At 29.6% G+C, this 25,095-nt stretch overlaps 2 protein-coding genes across 2 annotated transcripts; both read right to left on the bottom strand.

Annotated features, from left to right (window-relative positions):
• Window positions 1-489: 489 nt before the first annotated feature.
• LOC114186930 (dnaJ protein P58IPK homolog) lies at window positions 490-4,689 on the bottom strand. The gene is made up of 9 exons (XM_028075042.1): window positions 4,430-4,689; window positions 3,547-3,703; window positions 2,833-3,034; window positions 2,506-2,666; window positions 2,323-2,416; window positions 1,979-2,191; window positions 1,718-1,798; window positions 1,224-1,442; window positions 490-970 (listed from the first exon to the last, which is right to left on the bottom strand). Exons 1-9 carry the CDS (start codon window positions 4,557-4,559, stop codon window positions 776-778), a joined length of 1,452 nt encoding a protein of 483 aa, XP_027930843.1. The 5' UTR covers window positions 4,560-4,689; the 3' UTR covers window positions 490-775.
• Window positions 4,690-11,847: 7,158 nt separating this feature from the next.
• On the bottom strand, window positions 11,848-14,281 carry LOC114165964 (zinc finger protein JACKDAW-like). Its single transcript, XM_028050641.1, has 3 exons — window positions 13,919-14,281; window positions 13,450-13,846; window positions 11,848-13,124 (listed from the first exon to the last, which is right to left on the bottom strand). The coding sequence occupies exons 1-3, from the start codon at window positions 14,052-14,054 to the stop codon at window positions 12,176-12,178; spliced, it is 1,482 nt and encodes a 493-aa protein (XP_027906442.1). The 5' UTR covers window positions 14,055-14,281; the 3' UTR covers window positions 11,848-12,175.
• Between the last annotated feature and the right edge of the window lie 10,814 nt (window positions 14,282-25,095).

The raw sequence follows: 25,095 nt of genomic DNA, 5'->3' as shown, positions 1-25,095 counted from the left end.
TGAATACAGAATTATTTTAATCAATATCAACTAAAAAAATTATTTTAATTAATATTTATAGCAAAAGTTGACAAAAATATCTAGTTAATTAAGTAAAAAAGAAAAAAAAAAAACTCTCATTACAAAAACCTATGTAACTAACGAGCAATAACCTTAATCAACATCAATGAAAAAACCTTTCGTTAATATCTTCCAAAACTAAAAAATCTTCATTAAAAATAACTCAACTAAAATTTTTCAAAACTTCTATTCAAATATTAACTAAATACTATTATTGACTGCATTTTTTTTAATTATTGTATATTTTAATATTAAATGTTCTTTGTATTTTGTACTAAGTAAAATATTTAAAAAAAATCAATTGTTTAATCCAAACACAATATTTTAAAAACAAATAATTTAAAATATTTAAACTGACTCAGTTCATTAAAAGAAAATTTGAAACAAGAAAAACTTGATTGTGAATAAATTGTAGAGCCACAGCCACAGTAACAGCTAATCAATTTTAAATTTTACTAGATAACTGGAAGTTCGCAACTAAATAGATCTCAAGTAGTAGCTCAAAACTGCGAAGGTGTTAACTGTGAAGCAATTCCATGATGCCAACCCAAGAGTTCTGCTTAAAGCAAAAATTTCTCTAAAGCATGTTTCTTATCTTACAAGTAAATGGGGATGGCCTACGTATTGATCTCAACAACTGTTAGAAAGGGATTAGTTAAATAAAATTGTTGTGGTCCCTTCAGAACATAAAAAATAAGGGGTGAGGCTTTTCCAATCAGAAGTGAAATTCAAACCCTCCAGGAAAGCCCCCTCCAAATCCACCACCACCAGGGAAGCCACCCTCAAAGTTAAAGGTAAACTGCTGGCCCCCACCACCAAAAGGGTTGAAACCACCGCCGCCGCCACCTCCCATCTCTTCAAGGTCCTCCCCCCTGTCATATCTTACACGTTTGTCTTCATCGCTCAGAACCTAAAACAAATTGCAACAACCAGTTATTGCAGAGTCCTTTCAACACACTTGTTGGGTGAACTTGGTATAAGTCCCACCAAACTAAGAATAAGACAAAATTTAATTGATCCCAGTTAAATTTCACTAATATCAAAACATGTGTTAAAAAGGAATGTGTTGTTAGCAATTCCCATTCAACAATGATCCGTGAGTCCCCGTTAAATACTGTAGGAGAAAGGTAAGGTAACCAAAATATGAAAAGAATAGGTCTCACCTCATATGCAGCAGCAATTTCTCGGAATTTAGCTTCTGCTTCTTCTCTTTTGTCCACATTCTTATCTGGGTGCCATTGTAAGGCTAGTTTCTTGTAGGCACGTTTTATATCAGCAGCAGAAGCAGTTTTAGAAATTCCCAAAGTCTTGTAGTGATCCTTACGTTTGCTTATCTTTAAAGCTTTCTCCGCCCTCATTAATGCTTCACGGATACTCATATCCTGCAGTTACAGACAAACCATTACCAAACGCACAGAAATATTAAGGCATTACAGTATTAGTGAATCTTTATGATGTCACGATCAAAGAACTGTCGAAACTTGAAAACTTTCAAATCACAGCAATATCAAACACTGGTAGGATGAGTATGTTTTTTGTATCATTTTCAAGGGAATTCAACATTGAGCATCTGTTCCTCACAAAAAGTCATCCCAAAAAGTTTTAATTTATTAATGGTCTTGAACATGCTATATGAGTACTATGTATTTAAACAAACCTGAGGAGATTTTTGAGCAGCTGATTTCATATCATCCACAGCTCCCTCCCAATCTTCTACTAAGAGCTTAGCCTCTCCTCTCTGTAAAAAATTACAACAAGAGCAAGGTACACCACAGTTATCTTACTGTAATCACGTACTTGTCCCATTACACAACACAACAATAAAAAAATTAAGAGACAAATTGCTAGCAGATTGTAGCCAAACAGTACTGCTAAAAGTGAAAAACAAAACAAAAGGGCAATGATGTTCATAGCATACCTGAACAAGAGCTTCAACAAGTTCCTCATTGATCTTAAGAGCTTCACTACAACTTTCCAAGGCATCTTTTCCTCTGCCAAGCTTGACTAGCACTTTACATAAGCCAAGATGAAGATGTACATTGTGCGCAAGATGGTCTGGGTCTACAGCAAGAGCAACTTTGAATTCTTCCACTGACACACGTAGTTTACCCTTACTCGCATTATCTTCAGCCTTTCACATTGAAATAAAAGGAAACCAACCATTCTTTAACAACCAAAAGAAAGAAAAAAGAAAAATAGACTCGAGGTGAAATGTAAAAAAAAAAAAAAAAAAAAAAAAATCCACAATATACAAGGCCTTACACTTTTACTCTTCTTCAGTAGATTTTTCAATCGAAAATATGCTTTTTTCAGTTCACTGTGCTCTGGATCTGAGCGAAGACCTTTCTGAAAATGCCTGAAAATATACTCACATATAAGATATATTATATAAAAAAATATTAGAGGAATACCATACAAATTTAACAATATTTCCACAAGACACACCTCGTGGCAACATCATGATCAGCTAAATAATAATATGCACGACCACGTAACAACAATGCCTCTAAATTATTTTCATCTTCCTTGAGAAGAAACCCAGACTCAGCAATGGCACCCTCATAGTCTTTATCAGCTATTAACACCTTCACTTTAAGAAGCTTGGCCTGCATAAAAAAATGCACATAGAGTTAACATGTTGGTTCCACAAACCAAATGCCAGAACAAACCCAATGCCTATTTATACATTCACTTTAAGACTATATACTGTAACTACTCAGACACAAAAACAGAAAGTACATTTATAAAACTACAAGAGAATGAAACAGTTACCTTAGTGCAATCTGGAGAGAAAACAAGAACAACTTTATCAATAAAGTCCAAGGATTTTGAGAAGTTGCCCAAATCATAGAGGGACTGAGCTGTTTCTAGGGCACTTTGAGCCTGCAATAGTTGAGAGAGTTCCTTTTCTGCAGCTGAATCTCCAGGCTTCAACTCCAGAAACTGTTTGTAGCTCCTCTCGGATTGCTCATATCTACATTAGCCAAAAAGCACCTGAATGATATAACTTCTTAATTAGGAGTTTGAGAGACTTGGGATGAGGGGTAGATTAGAGATAGGAGGTGAGGAGAAGAGACGAAAGAGTCATATGATCGTCATTTTCTGAAACAGAGTTTGAACGAAGGCCCTTATTATGTCTCTGCTAACTTTAGGAAGGAATGCAGCAGAAAGGAGTACAGTACTGCTGTTTTTCATAATTCTTGATTGATAATAAGAAGGTTTGGGGTATACTCTCCCCCTCCCTCGTAACAAGAGGAAAGTGGAATAAAAATAATTTTGAACAAGTCAGCATTAAATTAAATAAATAAAACAGTCTTAAAACCACTTTGAATGTGCATAAAAAATACTCGAGGAAACACACTTCAGTAACCAGCATTTTTTACAGTATCCCCTGTCTTCGTGATAAGATGAGCTTATTTCATGCGGTATTTAACAAGGAATGTAATATAAGATGTAAATGAATCTAAGATTGCAAATGAACCACACCTGCATATCTGACGAAGAACTGAGGCTCTGAAAAGGTATGCTTTTGAAAGGGTTGGGTCTGCTTCTATTGCAGCATTTAGATCATCAAGTGCCTCAGTATAGTGTTTCACTTTTATGCTTTGCGATACCCGCTCAAACAACTCAGCAGCATTTTCAGCTGATCACATCCGAACCAAAACAAAGAATGTTAAGGCAACACAAACTGTAATCAAACTTAAACATAGAACCGTTGCAATACTTCAATCTAATATCACAGATACATTCTTTCACAATCTCTATTTTCTCATCCCTCTATGATATATAAGATTCTGTTGTTGGGTTGAAAACATCACAGTTGAATTTTCTCATCCGCACAACAACATATCTTGTTAATAATCTACTTCAGTTTCTAATGTTGATACTACCCTACACTAAAAACTCCATGAAGTTACAGCTCTAAAATCATAATTCACAGTGGAATAACCATGCCACCGTCTATTGATAAAATTGATATATCTTGGAAAAAATGAGTAACTTGGTTAATAGCAGTCTTGCAAAATGCACTTTTTCTTTTGCAAACCATAAGAATCTACAATTAAAATATACTAAAAACAGGAATAACTCAGGTGTTAAATACAGAAACTGATATCATACACAAATTTAAACTGTGGCAACAACACAACTCATGAGAACTAGGGCAAAACGGAAAAAAAAAAAACAAAAAAACAAAAAAAACATCAAATCAAAACGTGCAACAGAAAATTTCAAAAGAAATTTGAATTTTAAACTGTGGCAATAACACAACTCACGAGAACTAGGGGAAAACGAAAAAAACATCAAATCAAAAAGTACAACAGAAAATTTCAAAAGAAATTTGAATCCATAGAGACAGATCAGGGTGTACCGGAAGCGAGAGGGTGAAGGAGAATGAGTTGGCAGACCAAAACGAAATTGAGTATGAAGAATGTGTAGAACAATCCTCTGTAGGCCACGGAATCCATCGTCAATAACGAAAAACCGATAACATTGAACATTGTGATCTTCCTCTTCCTCTTAGTTTTTGGAATCCTTGGTTGTTTTCCACATTCGCACAGAGGACACTGTTCCAAGAATCACCACAAGCAGCTTATTATTTTATTTTTAAGTTTTGTAACATAAACTAAAACTAAAACTATAAACTGCAATACTTGAAACAGAGGGAGGGGGGTTTTCGTAAATTTCTTAATATTTTGGGCTACCACTACATACATGTCACGCCACGTGGTTTATCCAATAGACGCTTCACACGTGGATTTCGACACCCTTCCCCTTATGAAACTTCTGATGCCAAATGTAGACCAATAAATATCTGACACGTCATTTTGTTTAGTTTTAAACTAAACTCCCTGTCGTCATTTTCATTATTAAACATTAAACATTACTTTTGAAAGAAATATTTAATTTTATATAATTAATATTAATATTCATAATAAATACATATTTTAATATATAAGTTACATAAAATTCAATTTTAAAACAAATAAATACTTTTAGATATATTAAATTCATGATAGTAGTTGTTATCTTATCTATGTCAGAAGATTTCTTTATACTAATAGTATTTTACCATATGTATGACTTGAATAAATATTTATTTTACTTAAATTAGCTTTATGGTGAATAAATATTTAAAAATATATAAGTGACAACATCATTAAATCTTGGTAAAAAATATTGTTGAAATATCGAATATATTTTAAATCTATTATAAATAATTAATATTGTGTATATTTAATTTTAAATTTTTTTAATTAAACAGTAAATTTTGAATTATAATTAAAATTAATACAAATTTTAAATATTGTAAGATATAGAAAGTCAAACTAAATTGTTCAAATGATATAAAAAACACAAGAGAATATATTTTATATCTCTGAAAAATGTAATTTTGAAGATTATATATATATATATATATATATATATATATATATATATATATATATATATATATATATATATATATATATATATATATATATATATATATCATGATAAAATGGTTTTTCTGATAAATAACGACCTTTCATAATTTAAACCATATACACAGATAGATAACAAAAATATAATCTCAATATTTCTGTAGTTGTTAGTTTTTTTAAATATTTCTTTAGTCATAACCTTTTTAAAAAATAACCTCTTGTCTATTTTAATTTAATTTCAATATTGTTCAGAAATATATCACTTATTACAAATAATATTATACCATGGTATAAACTATCTCTCACAAATCTGTAATATATTTTTATTTTTAGATGTATTACTTATACTGAATTTAATTTATATAAAATAAACTTTTATTTTGAGTACATAAAATAAAATACTAATTTAGTAAACTATTAAAAACCTCCATATATGTGTATAAATAAACATTATAATTGCAACTATTATGTGTTCTTTTTTCTATAGAGGGAATGAAAAGTGGTTTTGGATTAATAAAAAGGCAACTTTGATTTAAGACAACAATTAATTTGAAATATTGGGCCAGACCATTGGTTCAAAAACAAATTGGGCCAGACTATCCATACGCCGAACAACAATTTATTAAAATAAAACCGCCAAGCATCTATGTAGTTGTGAATAAAACTGCCTCTGGTGTTGGTTTGAATATTTTAAATTAAGTAAATTTCTGAACCAAAATAATAAGTTGTATTTTAATGGTCCAAAATTTTAATCCATGGTGAAAAAACCAAGAAGATAATCAATTTTTTTAGACTTAGGTGTATTTGGAAGAATAACCAAAATTATAGTATTTTAATAATCTATAATTGTTATGATTTATTGTAATCAGTATTATTTTTTCTGTTTGGAATACTTTGTTGAAATTTTATATTCAGTAAAATATTAAATCAAGTTTCATTGACTTGCTTTATCTTGAGAATTATTTGGTTGTGAAGAAATTCAGCTGCTTTTGAGTTGTATAGCAACACATAAATTATTGAACTGCCTAACAGAATAAAGAGGAAAACATGAGATGCCTAAGAAACTTTCATGCACTCTTATAAAATGTGTGTAAAAAATATAGAGGAAAAGTAATTGTTAGAATTTTAAATATAAATTACGAGTTTCATATTGATAAAAAAAATAAACAATATTTAAGAAAAAAAATTATAAATATTAAATTTAAGATAATATCATAATCTTGTATATAAATAATTAACATCTTATTAATGATAAATCTTTTAATTTAGAAGAGAAACATAATTGTAGAATAAGTTTTGAATGGCAAAAATCGTGATTGCACTTCTATAATATAAAATTTGTATATAAGTGAATGTGAGTTATTTAAGGTTCTGATGGTGAAAGATTAATTTTCCATCTGCATGCCCTGGGATCGAACCTCACACCTTGAATTGGGAAAATATATGACCGTTAATTGAGGTATTTCAAAATACCTCTCTTTTCTGATTCAACACCTGAAACAGGATAGAGTATGAGAGGGCATTCTCGCCAACTTCATTGTCATATCTTGAATTATCACAATTTCTGTTGCGATTGTATTCCTTTGTTATTTCATTATTGAACCCTAAGTTCAAAAAGCAATATGTGGCAACATATTCGTCGTAAGTAGGTTTGTCTATGAAACCAACTTGTCAGAGAGTGGTGAACATTCAAGTGAAATTTCTAGAAGAATCTCTCAAGTTGAAAGTTGGAGACAATTTACTATTTGAAACCTATCAACACATATTATAGTAAGTTGAACTAACTATGAGGGATATTTATATACCTAACAACTTTTTGTGTGAGTTTTATGACTGTGATAGCTTGATTGCTTTGGTAAATCTTGTTGAGTAGTCTTATCAAGTTAGTTTGATTAGTTTTACCCATTGAGTCCTTTTCAAATCAAATTTGTCTTCATTTGTTTTCTAAAGTTTTTCAATATCTTAATGTCTTCAGTTTAATTTAGTTTTTTTTTTCATTTCAATAATTTTAATCTGTCTTTAAAAATTCAAAAAAGCTAAAGATGATTTGATTATTCAGATTGTTCCTACCTTAATATGAGTATGTTAATTTAGTCTTTGTTTTTTAAAAATTTTCAATTGCGTTTCAAGTTTTGAAAAAAGTGTCTCAATTAGATCATTTAAAAACACATGTCAATATGTGTTTTTTTTTTTACTTTTTGATTTTTTGCAAGGAATTTTATTGTCACGTTTCATGTCCCTAGCAGGAGCAATATCACATGTTAGTGTCATTGCCAAATATTATTGGCTTGATTTCAATTTAGTTCCTAGATATGCCTCTTTGATCCACTTTAGTCTCTGTTATACCCCTTTGATTCAATTTTATTCTAATTTTTGTAATAGTTGAAATAAGTTTTTTTAATCATTTTTTTATAAGATTAAAACTAATTAAGTATAAATATTTTTGTAAAATTAAGTACTGATATTTATATTAAAATTTAATGATAAAAGACATGATTAACAACAACGGGTTAATACTATACAATAATGTAATATGTTAAAAATTGTTTTTAATACAAAATATTAGTATAATATTCATAAAAATAATATATTTGGTCTCAAATCGGAGAGAGACAATATTGTTATATTTTGAAGAAAAAAAATTGGGTGATTAACAAAACATGAGTTAATAATATACAACAATAATGTAATTTACTAAAAAGTCACTTCTAATAAAAAAATATCAATATAACATTTTATACAAATAATATATTGAATCACAAAGACATATCACGTGATATTGACAATGTCTTGTGTCACACTAGGTACCTGATATATGTAACAACAAAATCTTTGAAAATTTTTAAAAAATTAAGAAAAATCATAAATTAACACGTGGCATGTCATTAGTAATTTTTATTAGAAAGATATCTAATTGAAACACTTTTTAAAAAATTGAGATACAATTAATTTTTTAAAAAGTGAAAATCAAATTGTTACACTCCTATCAAAATACGACTATCGGAGTATTTAAATCTTTAAAGATTTCTTATAAGTGTTTTCTCGACTTTAAAGATATGTTTTATTGGCTTGAAACCTGAAATAATTTGTCAAATTTTTTACAAAGATAAAAAAATTATTAAATTATTAAATTATTAATTGTTTCACAAAATTAAGTGAAGTGATAGGTTGGTTGATAACTTTCTATAAGTTTTTTTCAAAATTAATAACTTATGATTCCTAAATTAATAAATTAGCTTATTAAATTACAAGTTTTTCTTATAACTATTTAATACAGTATATTATAAATGCAAGAAGTCATACAAAGCATAATTATATAAATAAAATGCAAATTTTTTAAATAAAAATATATTATTATGTAATTGTAATTTAAAATTTTAAAAAATAATACATATTTATTAATTAAATTAGTAAGATATCTTTTTAAACATATTTGGGTTCGTCAAACTTAATTACAAGACAGTAAAATAAATTGATAGTTAACTTAATAATTTTAATACAAATACTTTAAATAAACTTTAATCGTTTATATGAATTATAATTTTCAGAATTTCTGATTCTTACAAGTCATATTCTTTCTTTATTAAAAAGTTTCTACCGTACAAACTTCTCTTAAATGGTTTATAAATAATTTTAAAATATTTGGTTGCAACATCCAAATTAACGTCTCATTAATTTTGAGTATTCTATCATTTTTATCGGTTCTCAAACATTTTTATTTATTTTTTGTTGTAACATTTCACAATTGCTTTACAAAGGTTTTAAATGTCAACGTAAGAATCATATAAAACTTAATAAATTCTATTTTTCTGCTACTGACTTTGCCGGTTTCCTAAGTGATTTGATGGTTTGAATTAGTATTTCTAAGCTACAAGTCCTTGGTTCGAAACTAGCGCAGAGAGAGAAGAAGAGAGAAAAAGAAGAGAAAAATGAGGTATTCCAAAATACCTCTCTTTTTTATACAAAATTAAAAAGTTAAAAATTCAAAATAAAAAATATAGAAATATTTATTTTATATTTAGGTCACGTAAATAAAATTAATTATAATTATTAAATATATTTATTTGATAAATTCTAAAAGTATATATATATATATATATATATATATATCACTTTATTGTTTTTGAAATTATAATTAACTTTCTACAACCAGTCTCTCAAAAGTGTACAGTGATGTGAGTGTATTTGACTTGCAGGTTAAACATAGTTACATATCATGCTAAAAGCAATATAATTTAATTTATGTTGTGCAATTCAATCCAACCTTATACTATTTAGTTATAAATTATTCTAATTGATTCATCTAGACACAATTGGATAATTCCATTTGAAACTAAAAAAATATAATAAATTCTTAACATTATAAGATTTAATTTAAGTCCCAAAAATAATAATATTTTGAACTTAAAAGAAACCAAATAAATTTATTTTATTTTTTAAGTTTAAAAAGTTAATATATTGAATTGGCGAGATATAATTTCAAGTCCTACATTGTAATTTACTTTTTACGGTATTTCTCCGTCTTTGTAAAGTAAATACTGTAAAAGTTATTAGGCAAAACCACTGTTAGTACAGGAAGTCCAAACTTGAAAGAATTTTGGTGGACCCGACTCAAGTACTTTCCACAAATTAAATTAATCTGCTTTTTGAGACGATATTTTAACCTTTTGAAAACATATTTACATAATAATTTAAAATAATAATATTTTAATAATATTTATTTTATTTTTAAACTTTTATATATATATATATATATAATTCTTTTCGTACATGTTAAGAATCATGTTACTCAAACATAGCTGGTAGGGGACTTACATGAACCACCAATTGGCGGTTGGACTTGACAATAACTATAATATCATTTTTTATGCAAAAATCTTTCCCTTTTAATACCTTAAAAAATATGGACGGAGAAAAGTATTGAAAATTCAAACACTGTTTTGCAATGAACGCAAGTACAACATTTCTATAAGGTCCTACAATATATAGGGGTATGATGAGAAACGTCTTTAATAAACACCCCAAAACTAAAGCACTCATTTACTGTTTATTGGCATATTTTATATGTAATATTCATCAGAAAAAAATAAATAATCTAGTTCAACCAAATGACGCATATAGAGAAGTGTATGTAATTGTTTACATTTGTTATATTGTAGAAAAATCGACACCAAATAACACTTTCACGGAATAATAAAAATAAAAGCCTAATTTTTTTGTTGAAAAAGGAATTTTTCATGTTTAGAAAGATAATAATCGTGTTAGACAATAATAGTGTATGTTAACTATTAGGAGGTTTATAAAGAGGATTTTACCGAGAAGAACAAATATCAATGAGACCTGCCCAATTACATAAGGTATTGACACCACTCTCAACTCAAAACCTTGAGTCAATGGGTCTTTATTCTTATATAATGCTCTACTTTCTCATTTTTATATGTGAGACTTAGACTCATATTTGGATTCCTAAAATTAACAATATATATATATATATATATATATATATATATATAATTATTTAGTATATATGTTTTACCCTAATCAAATTACTTATTCAATATTCATCTATTGTTTCATTCCATTGTAAATTTTCACTAAATTAAAACCTTATAACATGTGTGTCTGATACTGAATAAAATTTGTCTTCTTTCATTTGTTAGTGGAAAACCTAACAGGAAACTTTGGCAATAGTTATTCTGGCAATTTTTTTTTCTACATGCATGGGTTATGTACGTTTGGATCCGCCATGGATGATTTCCAAACATCTGAACTGGTCTAGGGCACACTTAAAAGTTTCCATAAATGCAGAGAAGCAAGTAGCAACCACATAGACTGTTTTTTAATTCAGTATGCCACCAAATTAAGAAGTTTGACCTGAAAGCTAGTGCCAATAAAACATAGCCTTTAATTCAATAAATATATACACTTACTCGACGAAAATCAAACAAAAACTTTCACCTCTAGCTACAGATTTAGTCATCATAACTAGTCTCTATGAAAAAGATAGCCTATAGCATCTAGATTCTGGCTATTTCAAACCACTTCTAGCTACCAGCACTTGATAAAAAACGTCAAAAATGCTCGTGAACTTCCCTTGATCGTCATTATTATAATATTATGATTACTACTATAAAAACACGTAAAGTTGGCTAGACTTATTCATTGATATAATAATTTCAATACGCAAACTATTCAACTTTCTCGTTATGTAATGATAATTTTTGTTTTTCTCATTAACCCATGGCATGTAGGGTTGTTCAGGAACCGAAATTTGACCGAAGGTCAACAGTAATAGTTGTACTAACCAAACACTACGCAGTTCTAGTATTTTTTTAATAATTTTTCTACATTGTTCATATTTTTGTAGTTGTTTTATGATTACTTTATATCTTCCGCTTCTCTCGAGGAAGAGAAGCCAAAAACGATAACAAGGTTAAGACAGAAGACAAACCAACAACAACAACTACTACTTAGAGAACATGCACTGCTAGGGGAACTCGCTGTTCCTTCTTTCATCTCAAACATGCAGTGGGTCCCTACTACCCTCAGAACCGCTGACAATACACAGAACCATATCTGATCACAAAATCGCTCTAAACTGGTCTTAAGCTTCACCAACAATTCCCAATAATTTTCACTGTACTCAATTGGGACCACTAGATATGTCATATGAGTTATAGTCAGAAAGGACTTCATTGATGGCCTGCAGTGAATTGGTTCAAACCCATTGATGACCCTAAGGAAGCAAACTTTGCAAGCTCTTGAGGTAGAAATGGATGTCCACCTCCATTTCTGTTCATGCCAAGAAAATCTCTCGTCAAGTTATGTTCCACTGTGTTTGAGCCTGGATGGAGGTTTATCTGAGTTGCTTCCACGTTGTTTTGCATCAGAAACTGATCAAAACTGTTTGATGGATGTGTCAATGAGGGAAAGTTAGTAGAATGGCCTAACATAGTTGCACTGCTGCTTGTTCCATTGAAATTTTGCTGTTGGTTCATGTTCTGAAACACTTGGTTGAGCTGGTCACTGCTTTGGTTTGCATTGGTATTATTGAGAGTGGTAGTTTGGGTTGAGGATGAGCTCATCACTCCAAAACTGCCACTGAAAATTGAAGGGTTGGTGCTTCTGGTGGAACCCATTTGTGCTGCCTTCTGCAGAAGGGCAGTGGCTGACATTGGGGAAGCTGAGATCGAGTTCTTGTTTTGACTCTCAGAATAAATTGATGCCAAATCTGAAGCTCCACCTTCTCCCTTTGAATTGGTTCCGAAATTTGAGAATACTGAAGAAGAAGAACCAATAGCTTGTGCCATTTGCACAACCTCGGGCAAACCTGAGGAACTTGATGATGGCACATCAAGTGGGTTATTAATGTGATGTCCCTGATTCAACCACAGTGACAAGTTTGGTCTTTGTTGGTCTGCACCCATCCCCATTAAACGAAACCCGTGTGGACCAAAGTGTGGAACACTCTGCATTCCCTGACCAGTGATTAATCCACGTGACGACAAACCAGCTTGTGTATTCATCACACTTGCATCTTCGCTCTTGAAATTTAGACTACTGGTAGCTACTGAGGAAAGTCTCGAACTCTCTTCGGCTAAGGCATCGCAGAAAGCCCTGTGAGTAATAAAGCTGTCTTTCCTGTGCAAAGTTCAGTGAAAATTCCCCATTAATTATCTAATCATTTCAACCATACTTACACAATAATCACACATTAAATCTCAAACTCAATGCACCACCAAACGAAAAAGCCTTATACATGTAGAGTGAGCATGTATTCCATCTCAAAAAAGCACACACCAGTAAAAAGTAAGTTATACTACTAATAAACGAGAATAGAGGTAGATTTTTACGTGACTTTGCAACTGGGAATTAATTTATGTCTACTTACGAGAAGTTTTTAAATCATATGAATCAAATCAACATGTGACTATTCATTAGGAAGTTGCATGAATTAGTCAATTACCTGGAGAAGAGGGTGCCACAGTCGCACTTATACTCTCTGGTGCCACAGGTTTTGGTGTGAGCTTTCCAATCAGATTGAACTGCGTATTTTTTGGAGCACTTTTCGCACTTCCACTTCTTCTCACCGTGTTTTCTGCTATAGTGCTTTTTTATTCCGGTGAGGTCTCCGAGAGCCCTGGCGGCGTGGTGGTGGACACAGGTCTTCTCTGGACAGATATATACCTTCTTCCGAACCTCTTTGTTTGACCTCTGTCGTAGCTTCCATGGAAGGTTGTGACCCCTCCTATGAAGCTGAAGGTTCTGGTCCCTCTGGAACCCTTTGTTGCATATTTCACAGATGAAACGGTTGGTGGCCATGAGAGTCTTGGGTGAAAGAGCAATAACCTCAGCATCTGGATCTGCATAATCCAGTCCAAATTAAAAATTAATTAAACCAATCTGTTTGATAAGAATTAGAGGTTTTATATTACCTGGTGTTCCTGGAAGATTTCTCTTCTTCTTGGTGAGTGGAGGAGGAGGATTAGGGTTAGGGTTTGTGTTTTGTTCATTGGGAAGCCCTGGGAGAGTAGTGGAAAGTGAAAAGGGGTCACTGGGTATCATTTGCATATTGGTAAAAGGGGAGTAGTGAAGCTATATTGTGGAGTGGTTTTGCTTTCTAGCAAAGTAGAAGCAAACAGCTAAGTTTCATAGGTTTCAGACAGTACATGGAAGAAAACAAGGGATGTTAGAATAGCTATAAAGCCAAGAAATATAATATAAGTGTTTTTTGGAGGTTACCACCATATTCTGTAAGAGGGAGTGGCTGGCTTCATGTGATTATTCGGCCCAAGGACAAGAAAAAGCCATAGACGAAACTTGAATCGGATAAAATATATTTAACCCCAACAAAAATATTATATATATGCACACACTTGTGTAAGAGCTTCCAACTGGTGTCTGCACCCTTATTTTTTATTTCTTTAACATTTGAAAGATATAACAAAGACTATGACATGATGATACTATATATATATATATATATATATATATATATATATATATATATATATATATATATATATATATATATATATAACGAGAGTGTTATACTATTGTTTATACACATTTTGTATCTGTTTTCTCTTTACAACTCCTTAGTCACACTCTCCTCTCACGTTACCTACTTGTTTTTGTTTTGTATAAAAAATGTTTCATAGTAGTATTTATATTAACTATAATTCATAAGATAAAGTTATAGATATAATATCTTATGACATACCCAAAATCTTTTCTCTGAAAGAAAGTTATACAAATATATGTCGGCTCTGTTTCTGGCGTCACCCTCTTCCTCTCTCTCTCCTTTCACTTGGTGTTTACTGTGTTTGGTTTTACGCGTACCCTCTTGCTTAATAACTCATTTACTGGCATTCTCAAAGTGACACAGTCATAAATTAGAATGGGCCACCACGTAACCACACACACACTCTTTCAGCCACAGATACACAAAACAGACCAGAACTTTCTCAGAACAGAGATACAACCACATGCACATCCGTAGAAGAATGTGTGTTTTGCATTTCCTCTGCCTTAGGTATAGCAAGTGAAATAGATAAAAAGCGAAAAACATATAAAATATAAGCACAATGTCCTTAAAATAAAAGGCGAAAATTTTAAAGGTGGCAGTGTACCTGGTTTGGTAAAAGTGAATAGTACAGTTAGTTTATATACAAAGGTTGACTCTTTGGTAGCGAAATAGTATTATTAGTAATAGGTATGAAAAGGGTTGTGCTGTGGTGCACGTGAGATGGAAGAAATGAAGGTTAAAATGATGGTGTTGGTGAGAAGGAGGGTAACAGAAAAAGTTACTTACCTTTATAAGAGGCTTTAGTTGGTAGTGAATGATTAAGCCATAATTAGAGTGAGGGTAGGGTTTTGGCATGCGAGAGACTGTGGTAACAGAGAGAAAGAGAAAGAGAAAGAGAAAAAGGGTGCATGTGTGTTGTGGGGTCAATAGAGAAGTGTAGGATGCAATGCAGTGTGGGACAGTGTCTGAGGTTCTCTTTTTCCGATGCAAGTTGATAGGACCGTCCGTGATACTCTGTCACTGCGTAGTCATTGTGAGGGCTCAAGAAAACTGAACCATGGGGGTCCCCGCTGCACCGTCCATCATCCCAAAAGGTATCACTCCTACGTCCATTATTTTCTACCAAAATGTTTTTTACTATTCTTATTTTTATACATTTTATATGGATTTGTTCATCTGCTTAACATTTATTATGGTTCAAAAATTTTAAAATATCGTTGGAAATTTAAATATGAGTATAAGTGTTATATTAGGTTATTAGAATTAGAAATTTGAACATAAAAAAATTATAAATTTATCATTTTATGATTTTAAATTAAAAATAGTATCAATTTTTTATATATAGATTTAACTCAACTCTTTCGATTGATGTGTTGTATTTACCTAATAAATTCTCTCCTCAATAACCTTCTATTAATGTTACGAGAGTCGAAAATTCTTCCGTAATCAACTCATTAATCAATTTAATTTACCAATAATTTGAGTCAAAATTAGATATTAATTCATTTAAATTATACTTATTTTATCCATCAAGAAACATGATTTCCATATTTGAGAATCAGCCCCTTTAACTATATGTTATATTAACTGGTTATTTAACAAATAAAGAAAGAAAACCTAAACTAGTAATTAGGGATGTCAAAAAAATCCGTACTCATGAGTATCCGCAGATAAAACTCGCAACGGGTAGGAAATGAATATTAAAAATTGATACCCGCTACCCGCGGGTACGAGTATTTTTATACCCGCATGTTAACGGAGCGGGTACGGGTATCATAGTATCTGTACCCGTGAATACCCGTATCTGCTAAACTTTAATTCACAAAAATACCATCATATATATATATATATATATATATATATATATATATATATATATATATATATAATATATATATATATATATATATATATATATATATATATATATATATATATATATATATATATATATATATATATATATATATATATATATATATATATATATATATATATATGCACATCTTATCTTGTCTTTTGTCTTCATTCTTCCAACTTCAAGTATTGCTACATTGTCTTTATCCAAGTACACTCCTTGGCATTCTTCTCTTTTCTTTGAAATTGGACATATATCCAAAACCCTATATACTATATAGACAGTGACGTTTATAGTATGTTTGTTGTCAAATGATGAAATCAAAATAAGAATACTTGGCACGTGACAATTGATGTTTATTATTTGTTTATTTTTTAGGAATCCATAAGAAAAAGTGGACTTGTTGATCAAAACACTAATTAAATAATTTCCATTGTGTTGAACATTATTTTGATAATTATTTGGACTTGTATGAAATTGAGTTTATTTGAACTTTATTTAAAATCTATGACAATGATGTATTTTATTTAATTTAATTTTAATTTATTATTAAATATTTATTTTTTAAATAATTTTGTAAATATCCGCGAGTACCCGTGGATACCCGTGGATATGAAAAAAATAAGCGGGTACCCGTATAACGGATACCCGATAGATATAAGTACGGATACGGGACATATATTTATCCAACGGGTAGGGTACAAGAGAACTATTACCCGTATCCCGCCTTGTTTACATCACTACTAGTAAATGCTTGGAATTTTTGAATGTGAACATTTGATTATATTTATGTACGTATATTTGGGTATTTATTTTTGATTGATGCAGAAGATATTGACCGTTTTTTACATCATATTGGATATTTCGGTGATGGATTTCTTTTTTTTGGTAAATATTTGTCCATTACTAAATAGGAAAAAAAGTGGCATGTTTAATTGAGTTTATATAATTTTCATGCAATTTTTTCTATAATAATTTTTAACCGCAAGAACAATGTAAATATTACTTATTTTATAGGCTTAATTATTTAGTCCCAGCGTCAATGGATTACCCAGTTGAGCCTATTTAATTGTGAGCTTATGCAAAATGATTGTAAATTGAATTGACACACCGAACTCTAGTTAAAATGTGTTTTTTTTATTGTTACAAGAATTTTGTGTAAAAAATTAATATTGAATTTCCTGTATATTTAAATACAAGAGTAACATAGATGCTTGTGCATTGAGTAATTCTAAATTCTAAACTCTACACCTCTTTCTTATACATCTTCTACCACCTTCGATGGTAAATATTAAATGCAATCTTTCAAAATGTTTTTTTTTTTCATTGAACTTTTTCTATAAAATTGCAGGAGAAATTGTAGAATAGTAAGTTGAAGGACACGACATTAATCTTTTGTTTATAATCAATGTTGCGTCAAAATAAAATCTGGAATTCTAAGAAAAGAAATTCGAAGGAACCTAAGTTATTTCATTTAATTCTATAATTACTTGTTTATTTGATTCCTTTAGCTTTTCATCCCTAAAACTTGAAAGGGAAATAACCATTTTTTTTCCAAAAAACTAACAGTTAAAATATATAACATCATCCTTGCGGCTAAAATAAACACTACATAAAATACTGCAATCATATTAAATAAAAAAAAAAATTACGTGGGACCTATCCTAGTTGTGATAACTCACACCATGTCCCACTTCGGTGTTTCTCACTTCATTATGTTATTTTTTTTTCTACAATAAATAAATAAGGTGTTAAAATAAGTTTAACTAGAGGAGTCAACTCTTGATATATTATGTGTCTAAATAGGTTGGACAAAAAATATTTTTTAATATAAACTGAATGAAATAAATATAACGCATAACGTAATCGATATTTAGATGAATTTTAAATCTTTGAATTGAAACTCCTAAGACTAAGTACGAGTATAGATATGTACCCATCTATATAGTGACTTAAACTTCTAAGTTACAGAGTGACACGAAACATGTTTGAGAATATGCTCGAAACTGTTCGGTCACCTTGACGACGACGTTACATTATAAAGTTTAGCTAACTTCCCCGGTCACTGTACGTCTCTGTTTGTGAAAGATTTGTAACTTTTAACACGATTAAGAATTAGAAATAAGAAAACCAAAATTATTGTAATATATGTGTTAGATCGAAATAAGAAATTGCAAACCTTATCTTATTAATCAATTTTTTTAATTAAGTTAGATTTAAAGTTCACTTTTAATAAATATTTAAAATTGAGTTAAAGTTTAAAGTTTATTTTTAATCCATTGTAGTAAAGAGGAACTTAATTAAGAACTGGAAGATTAGAAGAGTGATGAGACATCTTACCTCACAGTCACACTCATAATTGATGATTTAATTAGATCACCACCAAACCAAGATATTACGTGATGATCATTCATCCCATGTGGTTTTGTGGATTCTTATTTTCCTTTCACTTTTTTCTCTTTCTAATTTTGTTTCGCTGGAATTCTTCGTCCTATGATCATGTGCAATTGATTGCAATTCAACCAGATATTCTAAATCTCCTTTTTATTCTATTTCTAATCATTATCGTGCATTTTTTTTTCAGAAGAAAAAAGTCATAAGAAATTAACAATTCAATTCATGCAGGAAGATCAGTAAAAGTTAGTTTAATTAGATAAATCATACTTAATTTTTAATCTTAATGTAGGGTCACATGTTTTTTAAAGCAAAATGTTAGAATTGAGTGTTTACCACTTGGTTAGGAATCAAATTGGTGATCTTGGTTCTGATATCAATTATTAAAATTGAGCGCTTAGCATTTGACAAAAAGTTATAACTACTAGTCAGGACACAACTCTTTTTTACTTAAGAGTGTATCACAAGCTCAAATATCACGATTTATTCGAATGTGATCTAGTCCACTTGATCTCTATCACAAAACAATTGATATCACTTGCAACACAAAGTTTAAAATATAAATTCTCTCTCTTCCGGTTCCTTCTAATGATTTGTCTCTCTCAATTTCCAACAACCCTAGCTAGCTACATATGATGTCTCATATATGAACAACTTTTTGCATCACAAGTAACAGCATTGACGTCCTCAACTTAAGTAATCACTGCCACTATTTCATATGGCACAAGTGTCTCCAAAAGATTTTTAATGTTCTTTTTATAAATGATTATTTATAGATGTAGCAGCATCTCGTCAACTTGGTCCTTACTTGTACATATAGATTAGTTGACTTTCATACAAAAGAGAGGATCATACTCTTTTTCCTTAATGGTGCTCATCTTTAAATTTACATTATTATTATTATAGGAAGAAGAGAATTGTATATTTTATATGTATAACTATTTGAAGTGTGACGAAAACCTATACAATTCTTATATATGCTATATATTGTAAGCAACGCTTTCGAAAGACAGTTCTAGAACTCCGTTAATATAGACATCACTATAAAGTCGTATAAAGTTGTAGAAATTGATGATAGTTACATTTTGTTGTCCAAAGTTATACTTTTAATAACGGTTTTGGAAAAGAATCGTAGTCTTTTATGCACTTATAAAACAAAAATAAAATTCTAGCATAGAATGGAGAGTGGCACAACAAAGAAGTGACGAGCATGGGAAGGAAGGAACTCATAGAGAAATGAAGAGGGAGTAACGACGGCAATGGATGGGACCGAAAAAGAAAACAGTCGAAAAAAATAAATAAAAAATGTACAAGATGCAATGACACAAGTAGTGCAAGACGACAAGGTAATAAGAGTAACAACAACAATGACAACGCAATGTAATGACGACAAAGATTATGCAACTAGCACACACAAGAAGGAGAAAATGTGTTACGTGAGACAACTAGCAGAACGAGCCGTGCCGGTAAAACGTCGATGACAACGTAAAGTAGGGGCGACGATGTTAGAAGCGGAAAAGTTGAGGAAGAAGAACAATGAAATGCAACGCGAGAAAGAAAAAAGGGCTTTGCATTTTTTAAAGTGAAAAACACTTTTAATGATAGTTTTTGATCCAATTGTTGTTATTTTTCACTTTACAAATTTGGCTTAATTATCATTTTGGTCCCCTAATTTGTTGGTTTGATTCATTTTGGTGCCCTTATTTTTTGTTGGTTCAATTTGGTCCTCTAATTCTTTAAAATAGTTCAATTTGATTCCTGCCGTTAAGTTGACGTTAACACCGTTTTCGTACATGTCACGTGTCATTTTGTATTTTTTTTTAATTTTTTAATTTTTTCAAAAAAATATTAAGCTGCCACTGAACTTTATGGTTGTGACACGTGTCAACTTGATAATTTTTTTTAATTTTAATTTTATAATTTAAAAAAAAACAAGTGCCATGTGACACATCACGACTGTGCCACGTGTCAAACTATCATCGGTTGTTTTCAATTTAGTACCTCTATTTACAATTTTGATTCAATTTAGTCCTCTAATTTTTTAAATGATTCAATTTTGTTCTCTCTAATTTGAGACTAAATTAGTAATTAAGCTTAATTACAACTTATATATACATGTTAAAATAATTTTTATTATATTTATATATCAAATTACTCCTTCTAACTATTCTAATCTTATTTTTTTTACATGTGTACAAATTTTTAAGTGTGAAAAATTACAAGTAAAAAATAAAAAAACATGAATATTTAGGGAGAGATTTGATGTATAAATGATAAAAAATTATTTTAATATGAATGTATAAATTGTAATTAAGCTTAATTATTAATTTGGTATCAAATTGAAGATAACAAAATTGAATCATTTAAAAAAATTGGGGGATTAAATTGAATCAAAAATTCAAGTAGAGGGACTAAATTGAAAACAACCAATGTTAACTTGACACGTGACATAATTGTGACCTGCCACATGGCATTATTATTTTTTTAAATAAAAAATCTCAATTTGACATGTGTCACAACCATAAAGTGACACGTGGCAGTTTAATATTTTTTTAAAAAAATTAAAAAATTTCACAAAATGACACGTGGCATGTACGTAAATAGTGTTAACGTCAACTTAACGGCAAAGACCAAATTGAACCATTTTAAAGAATTATAGGACCAAATTGAACCAACAAAAAATAAGGGGATCAAAATGAACCAAACCAACAAATCAGGGACCAAAATGATAATTAAGCCTTAAAAATTTTAATTATAATTTTTCGTCTAACCGTTGTTATTTTTCTTTATTTTCAACTTTTAACAACAATTTTCATAGAATCATTGTCAAAAATTTCATTTTATTTACATATTTATCATCACGGTCTTTTTCTACAACAATGACTGTTAGCCATAGTTAATTTAGTTATTAATGAATGCTTTTGCACTAGTTATGAAACAATGTTTGTGTTCTTGATGTACAACGACAACCATTAGTTAAATTTCTAAGCAATTATGTGTTTAGGTCTTAGGCGTGTAAATGTGGCAATTACTACTGATTTTGAAATAGGTAGAGCACTCAAAGTTTCACGTCTCTCTCTGGAAATGTTTTATAAGGACAACATTATTGCAAAGACAATAATAAGGTAATTGAAAAGAAGGATAATAAGAGGATATACAAAAGGAAAAGGATATAAAGTTTCACATAAGAAAAGCAGAAAGCGTGTCACAAAATTTTGAAAATATGAAATAAAAATTATTATTATTTATTTCCAGTCATTGACTTTTTAAAATTTTCACCTCTGTTTTCGGTTTTTACTAAAATTGAAATTGAAAAGTAAACAAAACCAAAAAAACCTTAAGCTCCCCTGCCCAATAATGAATGTTTTGTGGTAACTTAAATTTAGCCATCTCTACACTGTGTGTACACAATAAATTGCATAATCAACTTGATTTGGGGTCTTTTTTATAAAGGGGTATGAGAATCAAGGTTGCTCTAACTTGTTCTTACGGATTAAGTTAAAAAAAATTATAACTTGTGACCTATAATTAATACATGGAAAAAATTAAGGTTTAATTACCTTTTTTTCTTATTTTTATTTAAAAATATCAAGTTGGTCTTCTAATCTTATTTTAATATCAATTTGATTCTGATCATTGAAAAATTGATGCAACACGATTCTTTTTGTTATTTTTTTTGAAATAGATCAATAATTTTTCATCAAAATTAAAGTTGTTGATAATAATGATATACTTTATTGGTGTAATTAACATAATCATAGTGTCAAATTTAATAAAAAAAATCATTTATTTATTTAAAAAAATCTAACAAAAAATAACCAAATTGTATCAATTTTCTAAAAATCGAGCCTAAATTAAGATTCAAAAGAACGGAAAGATCAATTTGATATTTTTGAACAACATAGAAAGACTAATTTAACCAAAAATTAATTAACGCGTATATCATATATATATATATATATATATATATATATATATATATATATATATATATATATATATATATATATATATATATATATATATGATAAAAAATGAGCGCATGTTCAACTCGTTTGGCAACATAAATATATTGAGAAAGTGAATGAGCCTGGCCGGCGAGACTAGAGCTACATCACACTCAATGATCTCGCGTTAATTATATACACTTAAATATGGAAAATGAAAAATAAAAGACAGAGAGAGAAGAGATAAGATAATTAATTAATTCAGATGAAAATGTAATTATATAATATATATTATTAGCCAATTCAACAACTTTTGGCTTGACATATTTGGAGGTAGCTTTCCATGAAATCCATATTATATTGTATGTTTCCTCGTCTCAATGTATAATCGGTATCCTATGCTCACTCCCCAACATCTTCACAACAACACCACAAACATAATACAGATTCAAAACCCAGTGTCAAAATTAATAATTCTATAATTAAAATAGAATTTTGGAACTCTGGTAGGAGACATAAAAACATATTATATCCGACCAGATAACGACATAAGGAGCAACCCTCCATTCATCTTCTCTGCAACCTCCGCAATTCCAATGCTTAATTCTTTTTAATTAAATTATAATAATAATTCCCTCCCATCTATGCTTAGTTAATTGGTTTGCGATTGATTGTCATGTTGGATCGAAAGCTTATCATCTGACCAAAAACTATAACAATTTCGTGCCATGATTTGGTTTTAATACCAATCGTTGGATCGAACACTTATCACTTGACCAAAAATTATAGGTTTTAGTTAGAGCATAACTCTTTCTACTTAAGAGCATATGAATCCAAGTGTCATGATTCGATTGTGATTCGGTTCACTCAACCTTCACCACGAGACAATTACTGTCACCGGCAACATGCCACTGATAAACCTTTTAATATTTTTAAATTAACATCTTGTTACCCTAAAACACGTTTTAGAATAAGAATTTCAATCAACCTATTGGTCTTTGTTGGTGGTATAAGTTTTTGTGATCGTGAAATATCGTGTATATTTATATTAGTGTGTAAAGATTTTGGATTAGATGAAATATTCTCATGAAGCGTGAATGCTTTTTTTTTTTTTATTCTTTATATATAGTAGCAATTGTTTTTTGAAATTGAAAACTTAGCTTGTTTATAATCGCAATCATAGAGGAAATTATGTGAATCTATCATGATATTGGTAAAGTTACACACAACACAAAGGAGATTACGATGCCCGTACACTATTTTAGGTAATCTGTTAAGTGTATAATTTAAAACATTGCGTGTAGTTTTAGATGCCATTCTTTGAATACAAGACAAATCAGAAGCCTACTTTCAACATTTATACTTAGGTAAACAAATTGAAATAAATATAAATCTACCTATCACTTCTTGGTACTAATCACTTAAACTATTTTTTTATATGTTGAATTTAAAGAGGAGGAGGTTCACCAAAAAATACAATAACAATAATATAACTTTTTGTATTATGATACCATACTAGTGCATTATTGTATATAGGATAACTTTTTATATATGGGTTAGAGTACCCCTTAAGTACTATTCTAATTTTAATTCATTCTTTGCTAATAAAAAAATAATAATAAGACTTGAATCCAATCACAGAAGGTATTGATATGATTCTCAATTCAAAATCTTAAAGTGATGAATTTATGAATCTTCATTCTTATATAATATTTTATTTTTCATTTCTAACCAATGTAAAATTTAGACTCACACTTACATTCATAACTATAATATGTTTTCAAATCCCTATTTTCATATACTAGACGTCTTTCTTACGTGATTCCAATATCACAATTGCTATTTTAATATCTGATATTTGTTTTCTAAAAAAGATAAAATAAAATGAACGACTAAATAAGAAAAGATAGGTGTATATGTTTAGGTTTTTACACGATCGCTTAGATGATTAAGAAACGAGGAGGAAAAAAAGCTAAAATACTAGCTAGTTCATTTAAATACAGACTTATTATTTGGTTCCAGCTTTTAATCTTTTTGTTAAATGGACTCATTAAATTGGAAATTTTTGTGAACCAATAATAATAATAATATAATTATTATTATTATTTTGTTATTATTTTATGTCTTTATTGACATATTTACATAATTAGCTTAATATTTATTTTACTTCTTTCTCAATATTTAAATGTTTATACTTTTTTAATGTAAGATAGGGATAATAATTTTTTGCATGGTTAGTGTTTGGTTTAGATGAAGTCTTTTATTATATTTTAGGCTTAATAGCATTTTGTCCTTATATTATCAATGTTTTTTCTTTATAGACTGAATGTGGTTTTTATATTCTTTAAAAAGACTTGAGGTGATCTTCTGTTATATCAATGTTAA

Source organism: Vigna unguiculata, chromosome 1 (genome assembly GCF_004118075.2).
Source record: "Vigna unguiculata cultivar IT97K-499-35 chromosome 1, ASM411807v1, whole genome shotgun sequence".
NCBI classification, from domain to species: domain Eukaryota; kingdom Viridiplantae; phylum Streptophyta; class Magnoliopsida; order Fabales; family Fabaceae; genus Vigna; species Vigna unguiculata.
The sequence above is the reverse complement of the archived record's forward strand: the minus strand, read 5'-3'. Positions and strand labels throughout refer to the sequence as shown.